We start from the raw sequence: 16,890 nt of genomic DNA on the forward strand, positions 1-16,890 counted from the left end.
GGGGTGTGCCCCGGAGTGGCACCTGGGGCAAGGACCACACAGAGCAGTCGAGCCCAGGTTGGAATTCAGCTCCCACACCAACCGTCAGTCCGTCCGAGCCTGTCTCGCACCTGTGCGCCAGGCACACTGGCCACTGCTCAGCGGTCAGGACAGGGCACTGCCAGGGGACCTGGGCAGGAGGCCCTCAGAGGACGCACCTCGATCACACCTGTGACCACCGCGTCCAGAGACTTGAGGACAGGCTCCTCCACGATCTTCTTCACCTGCGAGAATGAGGCCTGGTGAGCCCCCGGCAGCCACCATGGGAGATGGAAGGGCAGAGCCTGCCCACGACGAAACCATGTCACCACCTCCCGCTGAAAAATGGGGTAGAAGCGAGAGGCCAGCCGCGCACATGGCATTGGCGTCCACGCCCCTCCCCCGCCAAACGCCCCGCACCCTCCAGCACCCGGGGCCTCTCCTACGCTGGACAGGGCGGAGAGCAGACAGAAAAGGAGCCGCTCCCTCAGAACCGGGGACACGAGGCTTCCACGGCCAGAGGCGGAAGCACCCAGGCTCCAGGCCAGACTGACCTTCCGCCTGAAGCCCCCTCTCGTGTTGGGGCTCGTGGCTGTCTCCCCGCATGGCTGCTGCAGGGGCGAGACGGGCCCGTGCCACACGGACCCCGAGGACGTGTGCCTCCTCTCTTTAATCGGACACCCGGCGAGCCGCACTGTGGCCGCCACAGCCTCCCTGGTGTCTGCCTGCGGGCTGCCCGCCCCTCGCTCCGCTCACCAGGTTTAAGAGCTCCCAGAGCATCTCGAGGGGAATGCTGAACTCCTTGTAGGTGACGCCGTTGAAGAGAGGAGAGACGGAGAAACTGGAGCTGACGGCAGAGAAGTAGTAGTCGGGTTCCGAGGCGCTCCCGTCGGGCGAGTGAGAGGCTGACGGGGCAGAAGCAACAGTAGGTCTCGGAGCACGCAACCGGACGCGCTCACAACACCCGCCAAAGGCATCGGCCGCGCTTATGCTGACACTCCAATCCCTTCCTTCCCTTAAGAAACAGAGGCTGGCACGATCCAGCAATCTCACTCCTGGGCATATATCTGAATTATGAGCTGAAACGACGCGCGCACCCCTGGGTCCACAGGAGCACTGTTCACAACAGCCAGGACACAGAGCGACCCGAGTGGCCGATGGCAGATGAAGGAGGACGTGCTGCAAACGCAGGGTGGACACTACTCAGCCGCACACAGGACGCAATAGTGCCGCCTGCAGAACAGGCATGGATCTAGGGACTCTCAGAGTAAGGGAACCGAGTCAGAGGTGCCACAGGATGCCACTTATCCGTGGACTTCTACAAAGGTGAAGCCGTGGGAGCAGAGAGCGGCGGTGACCGGGGCGGGAGGCGGGGAGGCGGCAGCTCTGTGGGCCGAGTGTGGGGGGCCCCAGCTCCGCTGCACTGGGCGCTGCAGAGGTGCTGAGGGGGCTCTCCATGCTCCCGCACGCAGAGACCCACGGCTCACAGCTTGGCCTGGGCCACGGCCCCAGCACGTTGTCGTGCAGCAGACCACTGGGTCCTTCCCTTGAAGGACTAACCAGTTCACTGTAAAAAATGATGCCAGTCACACAGGCAGGCCAGCAACCTGTGACCAGAGGGCGCCTCCTGGACACAGCACAATGCGAGGATGAAGGCCCGCGTGGCAGAGGCAGCGAGGGGGCAGGTGTGCAAACAGGAGGCGGGCACTCCAGGGGCCAAGAGGCTTGGGTTTGACATTTATGCAGCGAGGTCACCGAGAGCTTTTAAGCAGGAAAAGAAATGATCAAATTTGTGCTTTTAAGAAATACTTCTTAAAAATAAATTCTTGTGGTGCCTGGGAGAGGGCCTGGACCATCGGGGAGTGGGGAACGTGTGAGCAAAGGCAGGGGGTCTCCCTCGGGCCTGGCACCAGCCACGATGGGGATGGCCCTGAGTTCAGGCTCCCAGCCCAAGGGCCCTCAGGGTGTGACGGCGGTGGGGGTAGGCTGTGGACGGAGGCTTCCTCCAGCAGGATTATGCCAGGATTACGCACATCCTGGCCTTCAGGTGTGCACACTCGGCCTCTCACAGCCCGGAGACAGTGTACCCGTGCTGTCCACACTTATGTGGTTCAGTCACACCGCTGCTTTTTAAAAACAACTCCCCAGGCATCTCAGATGCCCTTGAGAAAGGGTCTTGAGCAAGTGCCACCTGGCAGAGGAGCGCAGGGCCCCAGGGCGTGCGCCCCTGCGGCCCACCCGACCCTGTCTCAGTCCCCGGAGGCGACGCCACAGGCTGCCTAACATGGGTCTGATGGTACAGGCTGACAGACGACCACATTCGGTAAATGACCCGAGAGTCCTCTGTGGACAGCAAGCTCCACAGAAAGCGCTACTAAAGGCAAGCTTTCACTCTCATTACTACACGCCTTAACGTCACTCCGGTCCTTAACGACTTGAAATGAAGCAAGGGCAGGACCGGCCGTCACCACTGCCGCCTGAAAACGGGCACTCCCAAGGCTAGCACACTGAGACTCAGACGGCCGGCGCCGGGGGCCCTGCGTGTCCCTCTCAACACTTGTCTCCATGCTGGAAACACTTTCAGATTCAAGAGCAGCAAGTTTAATGGGGAACAGAAAACGGGTGCCCTGTCAGCCTGGCGCTGAGTTGCATGCCACTCGCAGACCGCGGGGGGCCTGGGCCCTGCCCCCACTTGGCCAGGGTGCTCTGCAGAAGGGCGAGGCCCACCTTCGAGGCAGTGAAAGGAAGATCCTCCGGGGGGGCTGGGAGGGGGCGCCCCACGCTCAGGGCTGACCTGAAACAGACCAGAAAGGCAGTCAGACCTCGGGCAGACAGGCTTCCGACCACTGCCTCGCTCAGCCCCTCCTCCCTGAAGGCCCCGCGGCTACGGCTCTCTGCTGCAATTCTGCGAGCGCTGGGTCTCGCCACACCTCTGTGCCTGACTGAGCCAGGTTCCTGTTGTTCTCTGGCTTTCTCCACGAGCCAGTCACACGTTTCCTAGGGGTGCCGTCTCCTGCTCAGAACAGAGCTGTACCCAACAGCTAGGAAACAAGAGCCTCGCGCCCAGAGATGACTCGTGTAGATCTCAGAAAGGACGTGGCAGCCACAACCCTGCAGAGAACTCCTGCATGAGCCTCTGAGTCCCCTCAGACCACTGCACGGCCCTCGCGAGCCCCAGGCCCCAGCTGTCCGGGAGCACGGCCTACCTGCGCGACGCTGGACGCGCTGCTGGCCTTCCTCTTCAGGCTGCCCTCCTGGCACACGGTGAGCAGGCTGCTGGGGAGGATGGAGCGGAAGTCGTTGAAGGACCGCCTGCGCACGCCTTCCAGCTCCTCGGGGACACGGGGGGAGTGCGGGGGCGCTCTGGGGAAGAGCCTGGACAGGAGCGACTCCTCTGAGCTGCTGTGCCGCCCGAAGGCGCGGGTGATTCCCAGCAGGCATGGGACCGCGTGCTTGCAGAGGTACTCTGGAAGACAAGGGAGGCCGTGGTGGCACCCAGGGGCCCTGGGTCCCCACCTCGCCACCCCTCGACCGCAAATCCAAGGGCCCGAACAGCCTGGCAGCAGCGCCCAGCCCGGCGCTGACCTTTCCAATCCGCCCACAGCCCAGCAGCAGGCGCGGCCCGCGGCGGGGTGTCTGAGCACCCTCAGCTCTCGGCAGCCCTCAGCCACGCCACCCGACAGGCTTCCACCCAGGCCAGCACCAGTGCAGCCTGGGAGCAGGTAGACAGCTTCCCACCAGAGGGAAAAGGACCTCCAAATAGGCCACAGGGGAGGAAACTGAGCCCCCAGAGGGTGAGGGAGGGGCCCGGCACTTGGGCAGGACAGCTGTGCTCACAACCCGCCCCCAGCAGCCCCCTTCCCCACACTCTGCCTCGCGGGCCACAAGCAACCGAGGTAACGTCCACAGGCGCACTGGTCTCCAAGAAGAGGAACTCTGAAGACTGGGAAATGCCGGGGAAAAGATAATCACAGTGTCGTTAAAGAAAGAAGCCATACCTTTCTCCTGAACCTCCAGGGCCTGGCACATCCCCAGGAGCACATGCAGAACCTGCAGCAGCGCCTCTAGTATCTGCAAGAGCCGAGGAGAGGACATGCAGACTCATCCAGAAAACCGGGGTGACGCCACAGCCAGCTCAGAACCAGAGGCAGCGTGGGACGGCCTCGCGTCCCGCCTCACACATGACCGAGCCCCCCGCGCAGGTGCTCTGCTGAGGCGGGCGGCACCTTTGGGAACACGGCCCGCTTCTTGGCCAGTCCAGAGGGCCCCCGGCGCCCCTCACGGCTCAGCACCCTTGGTTCTTTCAGTCCATTCCTACGATTCACGGCCTTGCTGACGGCCAGCCTGACTTCACTGGAGTCGAGCATCGGCAATGGCCTCCCACTGCTACGCCAGGGGAGCCGGGACCGCCCCGGGTTATCGCCAGGCTCAGCTGGACTCCAGACGTCCGGGGATGTGACACTGGCTCTCCAGCCCCTTCATGCTGCTGCCGGACGGGCTCACAGAGGTGAGCCCTGTCAGCCTCTCCATACCTGCTGCCCCAGGCTGTGTCCCTCCCCTGAGGGGCCAGTCTCTTTGGCCTGTCACAGAGCCCCACAAAAGCCCAGGGTGCAGGCTGAGTCCGTCGGGTGGGTCCTCAGTGCCCAGGCTGGCAGTGTCCACACTGTGTGGCCCAGGTCTCCACCCTTGGCTGGTCCTCGAGCCCTGCCCTCGGCCACACTGCTGACCCAGGGGGCCAGCGGCGGGTGGTCCAGGCTCGGAACCGAGCGCCAGATGGAGCCCCTCTCGGCCCCTCACTGCCCATCACTGCAGGGAAGGGATCCAGACAGAGGACGAAGCTGGTCTGAGGCGACGGGGCCGCAGCTCCCATTCTGTCTAATGACACGGAAGCTGTGAGGACGTGAAAAGCAACGCTTTGTCCGTTTCACGTATTAAAGTTATATCACCGTCTTCCGTGGTGCTTCCCTATTTCAGTGCGTGTTACTGGTAAAAAAGCCCTGGTAACGTTTTAAATAACAACATGTCATTGTACTCTATCTCATTACCTGTTGAGCCAATCCACAATAAAGAACCTCAACTAAGAAAGAAGGGTGGAGACCAACGTAACGACAGAAACAGGGACAAACGAAGTCACAGCAATAGTAAGGAAAGAGATTTGAAAAATTAAAAGACACGGGGGCTGAAGAGCGGCAGCCAGCCGGGAGCACGGGCACACAGGCACACCCGGCTCCCCGGCAGGGCCTGAGGCCGGCCGCGGGGAGGCCGCCTCTGCCAGTAACAGAGCTGCTTAAGATGAAGCTTGTCACCATCCTATTCCTCTTTAGAAGGAGAGAGTGTGAAATACACTGAAACAGCATTTCCACCAAAATAAACCAAAAGGAAAAAAACTGGGGCTCTTAGAGGAACAAACGGCCCCCACTTCCCAGAAAGAAGTGCTGCTGTTGTAAGAGCCCCTTTGATCCCCAGCGTGGAGGCAGCGAGACACAGGGCCTCTCGCTGCACGGGGCAGCCGGGAAAGCAGGCCGACCCAGACCCGGGGGGCCGGCGGGGGCAGCCCTGCAAGCAGAACCCCGTGTTGCTTAGCGGGGGTGTCCATCGCGCGCCGTGCGCCAGCACCAGCAGCCCGAGGACCTGCTTCCCGTCCCGCCGTCACCGTGGGGCTCTGCGCACAAGCACACCGCGTCGCGGCACACTCACCTCACCCCTTAGGGAAGGGTCCCTGTAAGCCACGTCGGACAGCAGAGTGGCCAGGCAGAAGCTGAAGCTCTCGGCCACCGGGAGGGCACCTGGAGGCAGAGACAGGAGCTGGACCCTCACCCTGCCCAGCTGCTCCCCTCACACGCTGCCAAGGACCTGCTCCCTGCGGAGGCCGCTCTCAACAGGGTAGGGGCCCAGCATGTTTCCTGAGAAACACCCCTGCCTTCCTCGCAACAAAATGTTTCAGTTCAAGAAACTTTGATGCGTCCTGAGCCCATTTATAGTCTGAGATCACAGTGCATTTTACCACAACAGCCTCCACGGTTTACTTCCAACCGACATGAAACTGGGAACTCAGTCTTGAGTGTGTGGGAGATACCTCATGGAGGCTGATTTTCAAATACCAATCACTATCACTTGAAACAGTTAACGCTTAATTCTCTCTTCTTCTGACGGATGGAGAAAATCTAAGATGCTAAGAGGAGCATCCAGAGGCGCGCTCCGCTCCTCACAGGTGCTCAGGCCCTTCCCCGACTGAGCCTGCCAGGAGGGAGCGTCTCAGGAGCAGGGCCTCAGGGCAGGAAGGCAGCTCTGGGCCCAGAGGCCCGAAAGAGAAGCGGCAGTTCTGTCAAGGGCACTGAGGGATGGCCAGGCCTGCCGCCGTGGAGACCAGGTCCCTACTGAACATGTAACCCGTCCTGGACGCTGAGCACCGACTCAAGGACACACACACACATATACACACGATAGCCACCGCCACATGTCTACTCAAGGACACACACACACGCACAACAGCCACCCGCCACGTGTCTACTCAAAGACACACACGCACACACGCACGACAGCCACCCGCCACGTGTCTACTCAGGACACACACACACGCACACAACAGCCACCACCACGGTCTACTTTCCCACGAGACCCAGAGACACAGCTCCAGGCCCTTCTCAAGCACAAGTGGCCGGAACCCTCAGAAGGGCTTGTTGGAGCGGTCTGTCTGCTCCCTGGCCAGAGTCCTAACTCAGCAGCTCCAACGCAGGGGCTGAGACTCTGCCTTCCGACAAGCCCCCGGAGCTGAAGCTGCTGGTCCAGGGACGGCCCCGAGGAGCTGCTACTCTGGATGCATCAAAGCTGAGCGACAGTGCCGGAATAGAAACTGGGAGGCTGAGGTGTCACCCAGTAATCGGGTACTTATACAACTCCAATGATCTTTAATAATGCTCAAAACTTCACGAGAGTGAGTCCACGTGTACAGAAGTGATATTAGTTTTGAAATAAACTAGGATCCACACATTTAATTAAACACATCAACATTTTCTAGGACTCTGCCTCTCTCCAGATTAGACAGCAACGGCGCACACAGGTGCCTCACTCTCTACCGTGCTCTGTCTCATCTGTAGGCTGCCAGATTCCAGGGCATCTGCATAGTCTAGACTCTGCCAGCTTTAGGCTGGCACCAGCCGCCAGCGATGCTGAGAATCCAGAGGGCAGGAGGGGCCCGGGCAGACACACACAGGCGGTGCCTGAGGACAGCACGGGGCCAGCAGGTGGGCCCGCCCAACAAATGCAGGCCCTGCCACCGAGAGGGCGGACGGGGCCGTCTTGCAGGCATCAAGCCCCAGTGAGGTCTGAAGGTGGGGGCCTCAGGCCTCAGAGAGAGGTTACAAGGAAACTTCAGTCTGAAGGTTCATGAACTCTGAAATGCTGGGGATCTTCCAAGCTGACTTTAGCATCTTGGAAAATCCGTTCACAAGACCACAAGCGTTATAAGCATTTAGCACAACGCTTGGCATGTCGTGGGGCTGTGTAAATACTTCAGGAGGGACAGGAGGAAGGAGGCAAGCAGGGAGGAAGGGAGGGGAGGGCAGTGGGAGGAAGAGGGGAGATTATCTCACTTTCTCTTTGTCTTTGAAGAGATTTCAAAATCAAATACCAGCTAGACAGAAACACATGAATTTAGTCCATTTCTAAAGACGCAAAAGGCAATGGAAACACAGCAGTACTGAAGAAGCGATGCGGCTGCTGAGAGGGCGCTGCGGTCCAGCCCTTGGTCCTGAGCAGCCGCCAGGCCTCTGGAGAGCTGATCTGCCTGCAGGGTGACAAACCAGCTCGGGGAAAGCCGGGCGCCCACCGCTGCCCAGGGGGACGTGACCAGAGGTTCCCGAGGGTCCCCGTGGCCCCACTCGGGCCGCCCTGCGTGGGGCTCTGGGGCACATGGGAGCCTGCGGCCTGTGGCGCTGCAGGTGGGCCGCTGTCCCCCAGAGGGAGCAGAACTGGCTGCAGGCACCGAGCTGCTGTGCCAGGACTACACCCTCGATCTCACAGACAGGGAGCACACGGTCGCTTCCCGTACTCTGGGGAACGCTAAGCCAAATTACCTCTGCCCTTCCGAGCCGTGCTCTCTTCCACCCAATACACTTTCGGAAGACCTTTAAGAAGTCGAAGAAGGTAAGGAACCACAGAGTCTTTGTGCTTGAAGGAAAAAACAAAAAAGGTTACATTTAATTAAACACATGGCTTTTGAGCACAGGCTGAGCCAGGAGCCAACCACGCCCACAGGCTCCATGTCTCAGAGCAGGGCGTGCACATGGCAGCCCACAGGCAGGCCGGCGCCTGCCCCTGCTGCCCTGGGTACAGCCAGCTCTGGCGCCTGGCAGAAGGCTCGTGTGCACTCGCCTGGGGCGGCTCCCTGACGGGTGCTCAGAGCCCCCAGCCCCGCAGCCGGGCCTCAGAGCCAGACGCTCCGGGAGAGAGGCTTCTGGACGCCGGGCTGCCGCAGCTGCTCTCACCCTCCCTCCTCCCCCGAATGCGCTCCCAGTCGCTTCCTTCTGCTCCTCTCTAAAGGGGCATGAGACGACAGCCAGCAGGAGACAGCGGAAAAATCACTTGCAGGGAGTCAGCTCATAACCTCCCCCCACGGGCTCGCTCGGTGGTCTCCCACTGAAGGACCAGACAAGCGTTAATTCCCAACAAGGGTACACCATCAGACATCCTGAGATGCTGAGAAAACGGTGGTTTTGAAAACATGATTGCATACTCTGCCAAGGGTTTTTAAAATCACCTTTAAAAGGCACATTAACACATGCTCTAAAACTTAATTCATATCCATCGTAGTTTTAAAAAAAACACCCCGATTATCTCAGAGTGCTGTCCTTTGGAAAGGGAAAATAATGGCTCCTCTGCATCTGACTCGGCAGCGCTCTGCTGAGGCGAAACCCAAGTGCCCTCCCAGAGCACCAGCTCACCTCACTGAGACCAGAGCATACCTCCCTGAGGATGCGGCCCTGAAGGAGTCAAGTTCCCGCCCATCCAGCTACCCCAGCCTCCGGCTCTGATCTAGCTGAACGCAGCGGGTACAAACTTCAACCCTAGCTGCACCGTCTTCTGCACTCAGAAACACTTCACTTCGCAAAGGCTTACCTGTAGGTCAGATTCAATAAGAAAGATGCCCAACGCGATCACCGCGTCCCTCCGCCTCTCGTCCAGCTGGAAGATCCCATGGAAATCTACTGGGCACATACAGAGCAGCTTTTCGACCTAGAGAAGGAGACAAAAAGCATGGGTTAAAAATGCATAAACCCACATTCAGAACGGGCCAGCACTGAAGAGCCCCGTCAGTCTATACAACAGACCATTTGTCCCCAGGCTAAAGATGACAGCAAGCACACCTCCAGCCTCTGAAGTGACGGTACACGTGCCTTTTGAGGACCCCGGGCCGAGAGCTGAGTGGCCATGCCTGTGGCAGTAACGCACAACAGCTGGGGTCTGCCCCTCGGTGTCGGGGCAGCCTGGGTCCCCGCTGCCCAGTGGCGCCAGTGAGCAGTGGCAAAAGCTGCAGGCACCCCCCACCTCCACTTAAGGCTCTCTACACTCCATGCGTGTGTGCACAGCACTCGGGGCGGGGTGGGCACTCAGGAGGCACTCCGTAAACAGTGTCCACCGCCACTGCACGTGCCCTGGCGGCAAGTGGAGGGCGGTGGGTGGACAGGCAGCAGTGAACAGAACCGATGAAAACACCGGATGACTGTCAGAGCGAACCAGCAGGGTAGGCCACCAAAGAACCGAAAATCGGGACTCAGTGTGAAAAGGAAAATCAGCTCAGTTCAGTCGCTCAGTCGTGTCCGACTGTGACCCCATGAATCGCAGCGCGCCAGGCCTCCCTGTCCATCACCAACTCCTGGAGTTCACTCAGACTCACGTCCATTGAGTCAATGATGCCATCCAGCCATCTCATCCTCTGTCGTCCCCTTCTCCTCCTGCCCCCAATCCCTCCCAGCATCAGAGTCTTTTCCAATGAGTCAGCTCTTTGCATGAAGTGGCCAAAGTACTGGAGTTTCAGCTTCAGCACCATTCCTTCCAAAGAACACCCAGGACTGATCTCCTTCAAAATGGACTGGTTGGATCTCCTTGCAGTCCAAGGGACTCTCAAGAGTCTTCTCCAACACCACAGTTCAAAAGCATCAATTCTTCGGCGCTCAGCCTTCTTCACAGTCCAACTCTCACATCCATACATGACCACAGGAAAAACCATAACCTTGACTAGACGGATCTTTGTTGGCAAAGTAATGTCTCTGCTTTTGAATATGCTATCTAGGTTGGTCATAACTTTCCTTCCAAGGAGTAAGCATCTTTTAATTTCATGGCTGCAGTCACCATCTGCAGTGATTTTGGAGCCCCCCAAAATAAAGTCTGACACTGTTTCCACTGTTTCCCCATCTATTTCCCATGGAGTGATGGGACCGGATGCAATGATCTTCGTTTTCTGAGTGTTGAGCTTGAAGCCAACTTTTTCACTCTCCTCTTTCTCTTTCATCAAGAGGCTTTTTAGTTCCTCTTTACTTTCTGCCATAAGGGTGGTGTCATCTGCGTATCAGAGGTTATTGACGTTTCTCCCGGCAAGCTTGATTCCAGCTGTGCTTCCCCCAGCCCGGCATTTCTCGTGGTGTCCTCTGCACAGAAGTTAAATAAGCAGGGTGACAGTATAGGTGGAAATCTCTGCAGAGGAAGCTCTGAAGGCCCCAGGAGGCCCTAACGTTGCAACCCATGGATGTGATGAGAAGCTCTCACTGACATTCACAGGGTCTGGTGGGACGGTTTACGGGCAAAGGAAACTGAACCCAGTGCTTGGGATTTGCCCTGAAAATGCACCAGTCGATTACCACTGAAGGCTTTTTACAGAAAGTAACTCTGTTGCCCCCTTAAGATTTTAAAACAGAAAATACACGAGGACAAACTGAAACTGCCAATTTCAGTTCAGTTCAGTTCAGTCGCTCAGTTGTGTCTGACTCTCTGCAACCCCATGAACCGCAGCACGCCAGGCCTCCCTGTCCATCACCAACTCCCAGAGTCCACCCAAACCCATGTCCACTGAGTCAGTGATATACCATCCAACCATCTGATCCTCTGTCGTCCCCTTCTCCTCCTGCCTTCAATCTTTCCCAGCATCAGGGTCTTTTCCAATGACTCAGTTCTTTGCATCAGGCGGCCAAAGTATTAGCATCAGTCCTTCCAATGAATATTCAGGACTGACTGCCTTTAGGATGGACTGGTTGGATCTCCTTGCAGTCCAAGGGACTCTCAAGAGTCTTCTGCAACACCACAGTTCAAAAGCATCAATTCTTCGGCGCTCAGCTTTCTTTATAGAAACTGGCAAAAATTATGTCAAATGCTCTCGCCCCAGGGTTATGTTGACAAACTGAAGAACTGAAACAATCCGGAACACTGCAAGAGTAACCATGGTCACCGTCTGATCAAATGTTAGGTTAATCCCCATCAAACTGCTGTTATGCAGACGTTTTGATCTTTTGTAAAATTTAACCTAATACCACAGACATTAACAGCGGTATTTTTCTAACAATACGCAACGGCACAGAACAACGCTCTCAATGTCCGGGAAGCCAGCAGAAGGGAAGACCTGAGTCACACACATAAAAAGCGCGGGAAGAAAACGCGGCACGGGACTCCTTGGCAGTCCACTGGTTAGAACTCTGCACTTTCATTGCTAGGGCCGGGGTTCAATCCCTGGTCCGGGACCTAAGATTCTGAAAGCTGCACGCTGGGGTTAAAAAAAAACAAATCAGTGTCAATACTCCTGAGAGACAGGCTGACCAGAGACGTCATGTTTCTTCTTCACGTTTTGTTCTGTATTTGCCATAATATGTTCTAAAGGTAAAGAGTCCTTGTGTGATCAGGAAGCACACCCAGTAGGTTAAAATTAAAATACACACGCAAGAGGAGCAATCTACCCTGTGTGAGTTAATGCTCAGGCAGCAGAGCCCCACCGTGACGGGCAGCAAGGCAGGCGCCACGGAGGCCCAGAGCTGATGGAGCACCGTGCTGACCCAGGCCCTGCCCCACGCAGCACAGCCGGGGGGACCCTGGGGGGCTGCAGGGTGGAGCGAGACTCAGAAACGCGGCGCCGCTGGCCAGGCCTCCCGACCAAACATGGAGAGGACCACTGGTCAGCACTCCCAGGCGGCAACATCGCCGAGCCTGAGCTTCTCAGCAGCGTGCCCCCGTTCTGTCCTCTGTCCCTGCAGACTTCTTGGGGGGCAGGGTAAGGATCACGGAAGTGAGACGCACGTGGACTTTGGAGTTAGACCCAGAGTCACCCGGCGACGCGCAGAGCCTCAGCCTCCTGTCTACGCGGCATCCTGTCGGGGCCAGGCACCGAAGCACAGTCCTAGCAGGCTCAGCACCTGCCCCGTGAGGGTAGGTGGGGGCAGCACGCCTCTGACCCACTGCCCCTCTGCTCACTGGCACCACCAGAGGAGGCGCCACGGCACAGTGAACCCTGGATCCAGCCCTGCCCTCACTCCAGGCAGGGGACAAACCAGGCGATGGAGAGGTCGTGCAAGGGGCTGACTCTCCCTGCAAGCCTCTCCTCCCCTCCTCCTCTGAGAACTTACGCTGGCGAATGCCACTGGCAGGGTTTTCCTTTTTCATGGAAAGACACACACGTTCTTTTGAAGGCTAGACTGGCGCTGTGCACGCTTTATGACCCAGGGATCTTTCTGCGGGTCTGGGAGCCGTCCTCTGGAATGGACACGTCGAGGGGGGTGGTACCCCGCCTTCCCGGCCACCCCCATCCCTGGAGGTGGGCAGGAGCCTCACTGCCACGAGCTCCTTGTGCCACAAGGTGAAGCTACTGCCAGAGTGAGGAAACCCCCAAGCACGTTACCCAGAACTAGACGCCCTCCCAAGTCAGGACGCCTAGGCCGAGCGCCGCAGGGGCAAGTCAGCGTGAGAGTGGGCGGACATCAGGTGCGTAGGTCACAGCAGAGCTGCGGTCACGGCGCTCATTACACGCTGGCCAACGGAACTGTTTGCAAAGCACACAACTTCTGTCATCTGAAACCTTTGGGCATAGTCTCCTGGGGGAATAGAATTCCCTAAGAACTGAACACTAAGCTGGAAGTATTAGTGGTGTCTCTTGTTAAATCTGTTTTTGAATTGTCACTCTATGTCCTGCCCCCTTGGAGAACACGGGACGTAAGTCAGCATTTTCTAAGAGATTCAGAGCTGCCTTGATAGATAGCGGTGCCTGTGACGATTCTGGCAGGTTGGCAAAGCAGCTCCCTCAAACCTCAGCTTTCTCAGGAAGAAAAGGGCAAGGGGACAGATTCTTGCAGTGAAATCCTGTGAGCAGAGAACTCCCACCTGCGGCGCTGAGGGCACGGTGGGACGTGGACACAGCTTCCTGCCATAAAACAGAAAAACGGGCAGACACGTGAAAGCACGGGCTCACACACTGCGCTGAGGGCCGGGGAGGCGGGCGCCAAGGCGAACCCTGCGGCTGCCCGGGACTCCCGCCAGGAGACGCGCCCCGGGCCACAGAGCAGGTCACGCTGGTCTCACGAAGCTGCGGAGACAGGAGCGGGGAAAAGCGGACAGACAGCCCGGAGAAGGGGGTGCTCAGCCGGAGGAAGCTCCGCAAATCCGAGTCGCTGATGCACACGCTCAGACGGACCAGGATAGGGTCATACCCTGAGAAGTGGGGCAGAAATCAAGCAAGGAGCTGGGAGCTGAACGGTTCCCAGGCCCTCGGCGAGCTGGGAGGAGCCTGGGCTCCTTCCAGCCAGAGCGACAAGCCCACAAAGCTTCCGCAGAGAACCCGCAGGGCCACGCCTCCGCAGGGGAGTGGAGTGTCCCTATGGCAAAAGCAGTTTCAGACCCGGCCTAACCAAGTTTAAAACCACCTCTGCGACAGATGCAGGGAGACCAGCTGAGACATGCAAAGCCTTCCGGACAAAAGCCTCCACAAACCAGGAAGGCGCGGGAGCGTCCTCAGCCTGATGAGAGCCCGCAGCTGGGGCTCCCTGCTGGTTCCAGGGTGAAGAATCCGCCTCGCGGTGCAGGCCTCGCGGCTGCTATCCCCAGAAAGGCAGCGGGGCCCGTGGGCTCTACAGCCCCTGCTCTGCAACGAGAGAATGTTGCCGGTGTGCACCGTGAGCCAGTCACACCGTGTACTTTTCCTTCATGGCGCCTGTCCACATCTCACGTGCTTACTGGCAGTTTTTTAACGCTGGTTTGTCTCTCCACGGTAAGCCCCATGACTGCAAGACAGGGCGCCCCTCTAGGGCCTGGCCCTCCACAGGCACTCCAAGACCATGCGGGAATGAGCGGCGGATGACGCCAGCGTCTTTGGCTTTCACCGTGGTGAACCCGCGGCCAGCCCGAATCCCAGCTTCCGGAAGAGCTCTGAACAGAGATGCTCAGAAGAGTGGCTTCAGCGGAGAGTCTCTCAGACTCAGTGAATACTGGCAAGCGAGCCCGGAGTCGCTCTGCCGCAAGCCTGTATTTATGCGGCGGGCTCAGCAACTGAAAGCCGTGCTCTGGATGCTGGGGTCACGTGCACAAGAGGCCAAGCTTTCCTTCACGAGAGAAGCAGATAAGAATAGACACGTGAATAAGAAACCAGGAGAACAAGCGCACAGAAACATTTCAGCGACTGAACTCGATGATGGGAACAGCTGCTGGGGGAAGGGACTGAGGCACCGTCTCCAGCAAGTGCAGATGGCCAAGGCAGGCCCGAACCGCAGGCAGGAGGCAGAAATAGGACACTCCTGCCCTCTGGGGGCACGGGCGGTGGTGCCGCACACGCTCCCGGGAGAACCCAGCGCCCCTCGAGGCAGCCACAAGCGCTTCCTCCATGGACGCAGGCCCTCCCCGGCTCCCCAGGCAGACGTGGCCTCTGGGTTTGACCCCCGACCCAGCCTGCTCTCCTGTCTCCACGCTGCTCTTTCAGCAAATCCTGTTCCCACCGCTGGTTCTCCACCTCCGCCACCAGCCAGAGCGCACAGCACTTGCAAACCCCACGGCCGCCCCGTGGAAAGCCTCGGCTGAGGGCGACCTCCCAGCAAGGCCTGCAGCGCTTTCGCTGTCTCAGGGCTCGTCCACTTTATCGCCTTCTATCACTTTCTTCACAGACCTACCTAGAGCCACGAGGAAAGAGTTTAGGGCCCACATTAGAAGTTATCTGCGCCTCCCTCTCCCCGCCCCCACCCCAGCAAAATACCAAACAGCCAAGTGTCTTCCCAGCGGACTTTATTCCAAAGCCACAGGGTCTACCAGACTCCTCTCTGGACAGACACTGGCCAGCCCAGCTCCTCGGACTGCTGCAATCGTAAAGCTGGCTGAGATCAGGACCCCGCGTGCACCTGCGAGGCCCAGAGTGGACCCGGCCCGGAGTCAGGACTCAAGCAGCGGGGCTGCAGCGTGAAGAGAGCACGGAATCCAAGCTCCCGCAGCACAGAAGGCAAGAGCACTTCTGCCCTGTGGGCTGGCTGCTTACCTCACGACGTGACAGAGCCAACCACAGCCAAACGTTATCTTGGACTCAAAAGGATAAGGTACTCTTTTATGCTTTCTGAGTTGGCAGGGAAACATATAACAAAATCCAACCCTGTGAAGCCACAGATAAACCAGTACAAGGTGTCTCACCGATGCTGTCACAATACGCAGAACCTTCTGGAAGCAGGTGGGCAATAAACATCAAGACTCAGCTGTGATGTAACACAAGGACGTAATTCAGAAGAAGACTCAGTACTAGCTGTATAAGCATGCTGTTTGACAAGGAAAATCCGGCAAGTCTAAACAGAGAAATGCCCAAGTGTGGTTCCTCAATGCAAAAAAGAGCATGTCCCACCATGAAAACGATAACTATAGGCTACTTCTGCAAAACAAACAGTATAGCTATACATGGGTAAAGACTGAAAATCGCTTTAGGAAATGACAGTGCTCCGGGCTTCATGGGCTGGGCTGGGCTGGGCCTCTCACCAAATTCATATGTTGACGTCCTAACGCCCAAGCACCTAAGCATGAGGCTGCATTTGGACACAGGTCATGGAAGAGGTGATTAAGTGAAAATCAGGTGATCAGGGAGGGCCGGTCCTACCAACAGGACTGGCTTCTTTCTAAGCAGAGGGGATTAGGACACAGAGAACAGAGGGAGGCCACTGAAGACACAGGAGAAGACGGCGTCTACACGCCAGAGAGAGCGGCTTCCGGAGAGGCCAGCCCGGCTGAGCCTCCAAGCTGTGAGGAAGGTCACTTCTGGCGTTTACGCCATGCTAGGTGGCACTTAGTCATGGCAGCCCCAGCAAACTAAAATAGTTAAATGCGGCTTGATTCCAGGTAAAGATTTTCTTCTTCTTCCAAGTACTTCCTAAAATGTTTCAGAGTACATCTAACAACACTGGCTATGGCGGCACGAATACCCCCTGCAAAGCCCGTTCTCATCTCTCACTCAGTGGTTCTCTTTTAACGCGGCTTCACACAGAAAAGGGAGCAGGAGGAGAGACTTTTAGCTTCGTGATGCTGAAGAAATGCCAATTTCAGGACTTTCCCTCCACAGCCTGGACCACCGTGAACTGCAGAGAGCCCACCGTCTCACCTCCTGGCCACCACCCCCCACCCCCGCCTGGAGCACACCTGCCAGCAGGGAGGGTCTGGTCCGACCCCAGGACTGCAGGCCGGGCCCTTTAGACGCCGGGGCAGCTAGCTGAACGCCCCGAGATTCTGGCACTCTGAGGAAGAGCCACAGGGGAGGACCTGAACCCAGCTCCCTGAGGGCGGGAAGAGGGGCAGGAGGGCACGGGAGGCCGCCTGCTGTGCAGGTCTGCTCGGAGCTCCCCTCGCCCCGGGCGCGGGGTCTGCTAGTTCAGCACAGGCCAG

The 16,890-nt window shown here is 58.1% G+C and overlaps 1 protein-coding gene across 3 annotated transcripts in view; it reads right to left on the reverse strand.

The window, feature by feature from the left end:
• The window catches only part of PI4KA (phosphatidylinositol 4-kinase alpha), a 58,447-nt gene that overhangs the window by 38,255 nt on the left and 3,302 nt on the right, over positions 1-16,890 (reverse strand). For 2 of the 3 annotated variants that reach the window (XM_068990114.1, XM_068990116.1), the window contains exons 2-9: positions 9,136-9,252; positions 8,094-8,187; positions 5,716-5,804; positions 4,017-4,089; positions 3,225-3,484; positions 2,746-2,812; positions 775-923; positions 198-263 (exon numbers count right to left, since the gene is read on the reverse strand). In XM_068990114.1, coding sequence (XP_068846215.1) covers positions 198-263; positions 775-923; positions 2,746-2,812; positions 3,225-3,484; positions 4,017-4,089; positions 5,716-5,804; positions 8,094-8,187; positions 9,136-9,252 — 915 coding nt within the window. The remainder of the gene's footprint in view (positions 1-197; positions 264-774; positions 924-2,745; positions 2,813-3,224; positions 3,485-4,016; positions 4,090-5,715; positions 5,805-8,093; positions 8,188-9,135; positions 9,253-16,890) is intronic. The other variant, XM_068990115.1, reaches the window with a different exon arrangement.

The sequence above is a fragment of the Capricornis sumatraensis genome, chromosome 17 (genome assembly GCF_032405125.1).
Source record: "Capricornis sumatraensis isolate serow.1 chromosome 17, serow.2, whole genome shotgun sequence".
In the NCBI taxonomy this organism is placed as follows: Eukaryota; Metazoa; Chordata; class Mammalia; order Artiodactyla; family Bovidae; genus Capricornis; species Capricornis sumatraensis.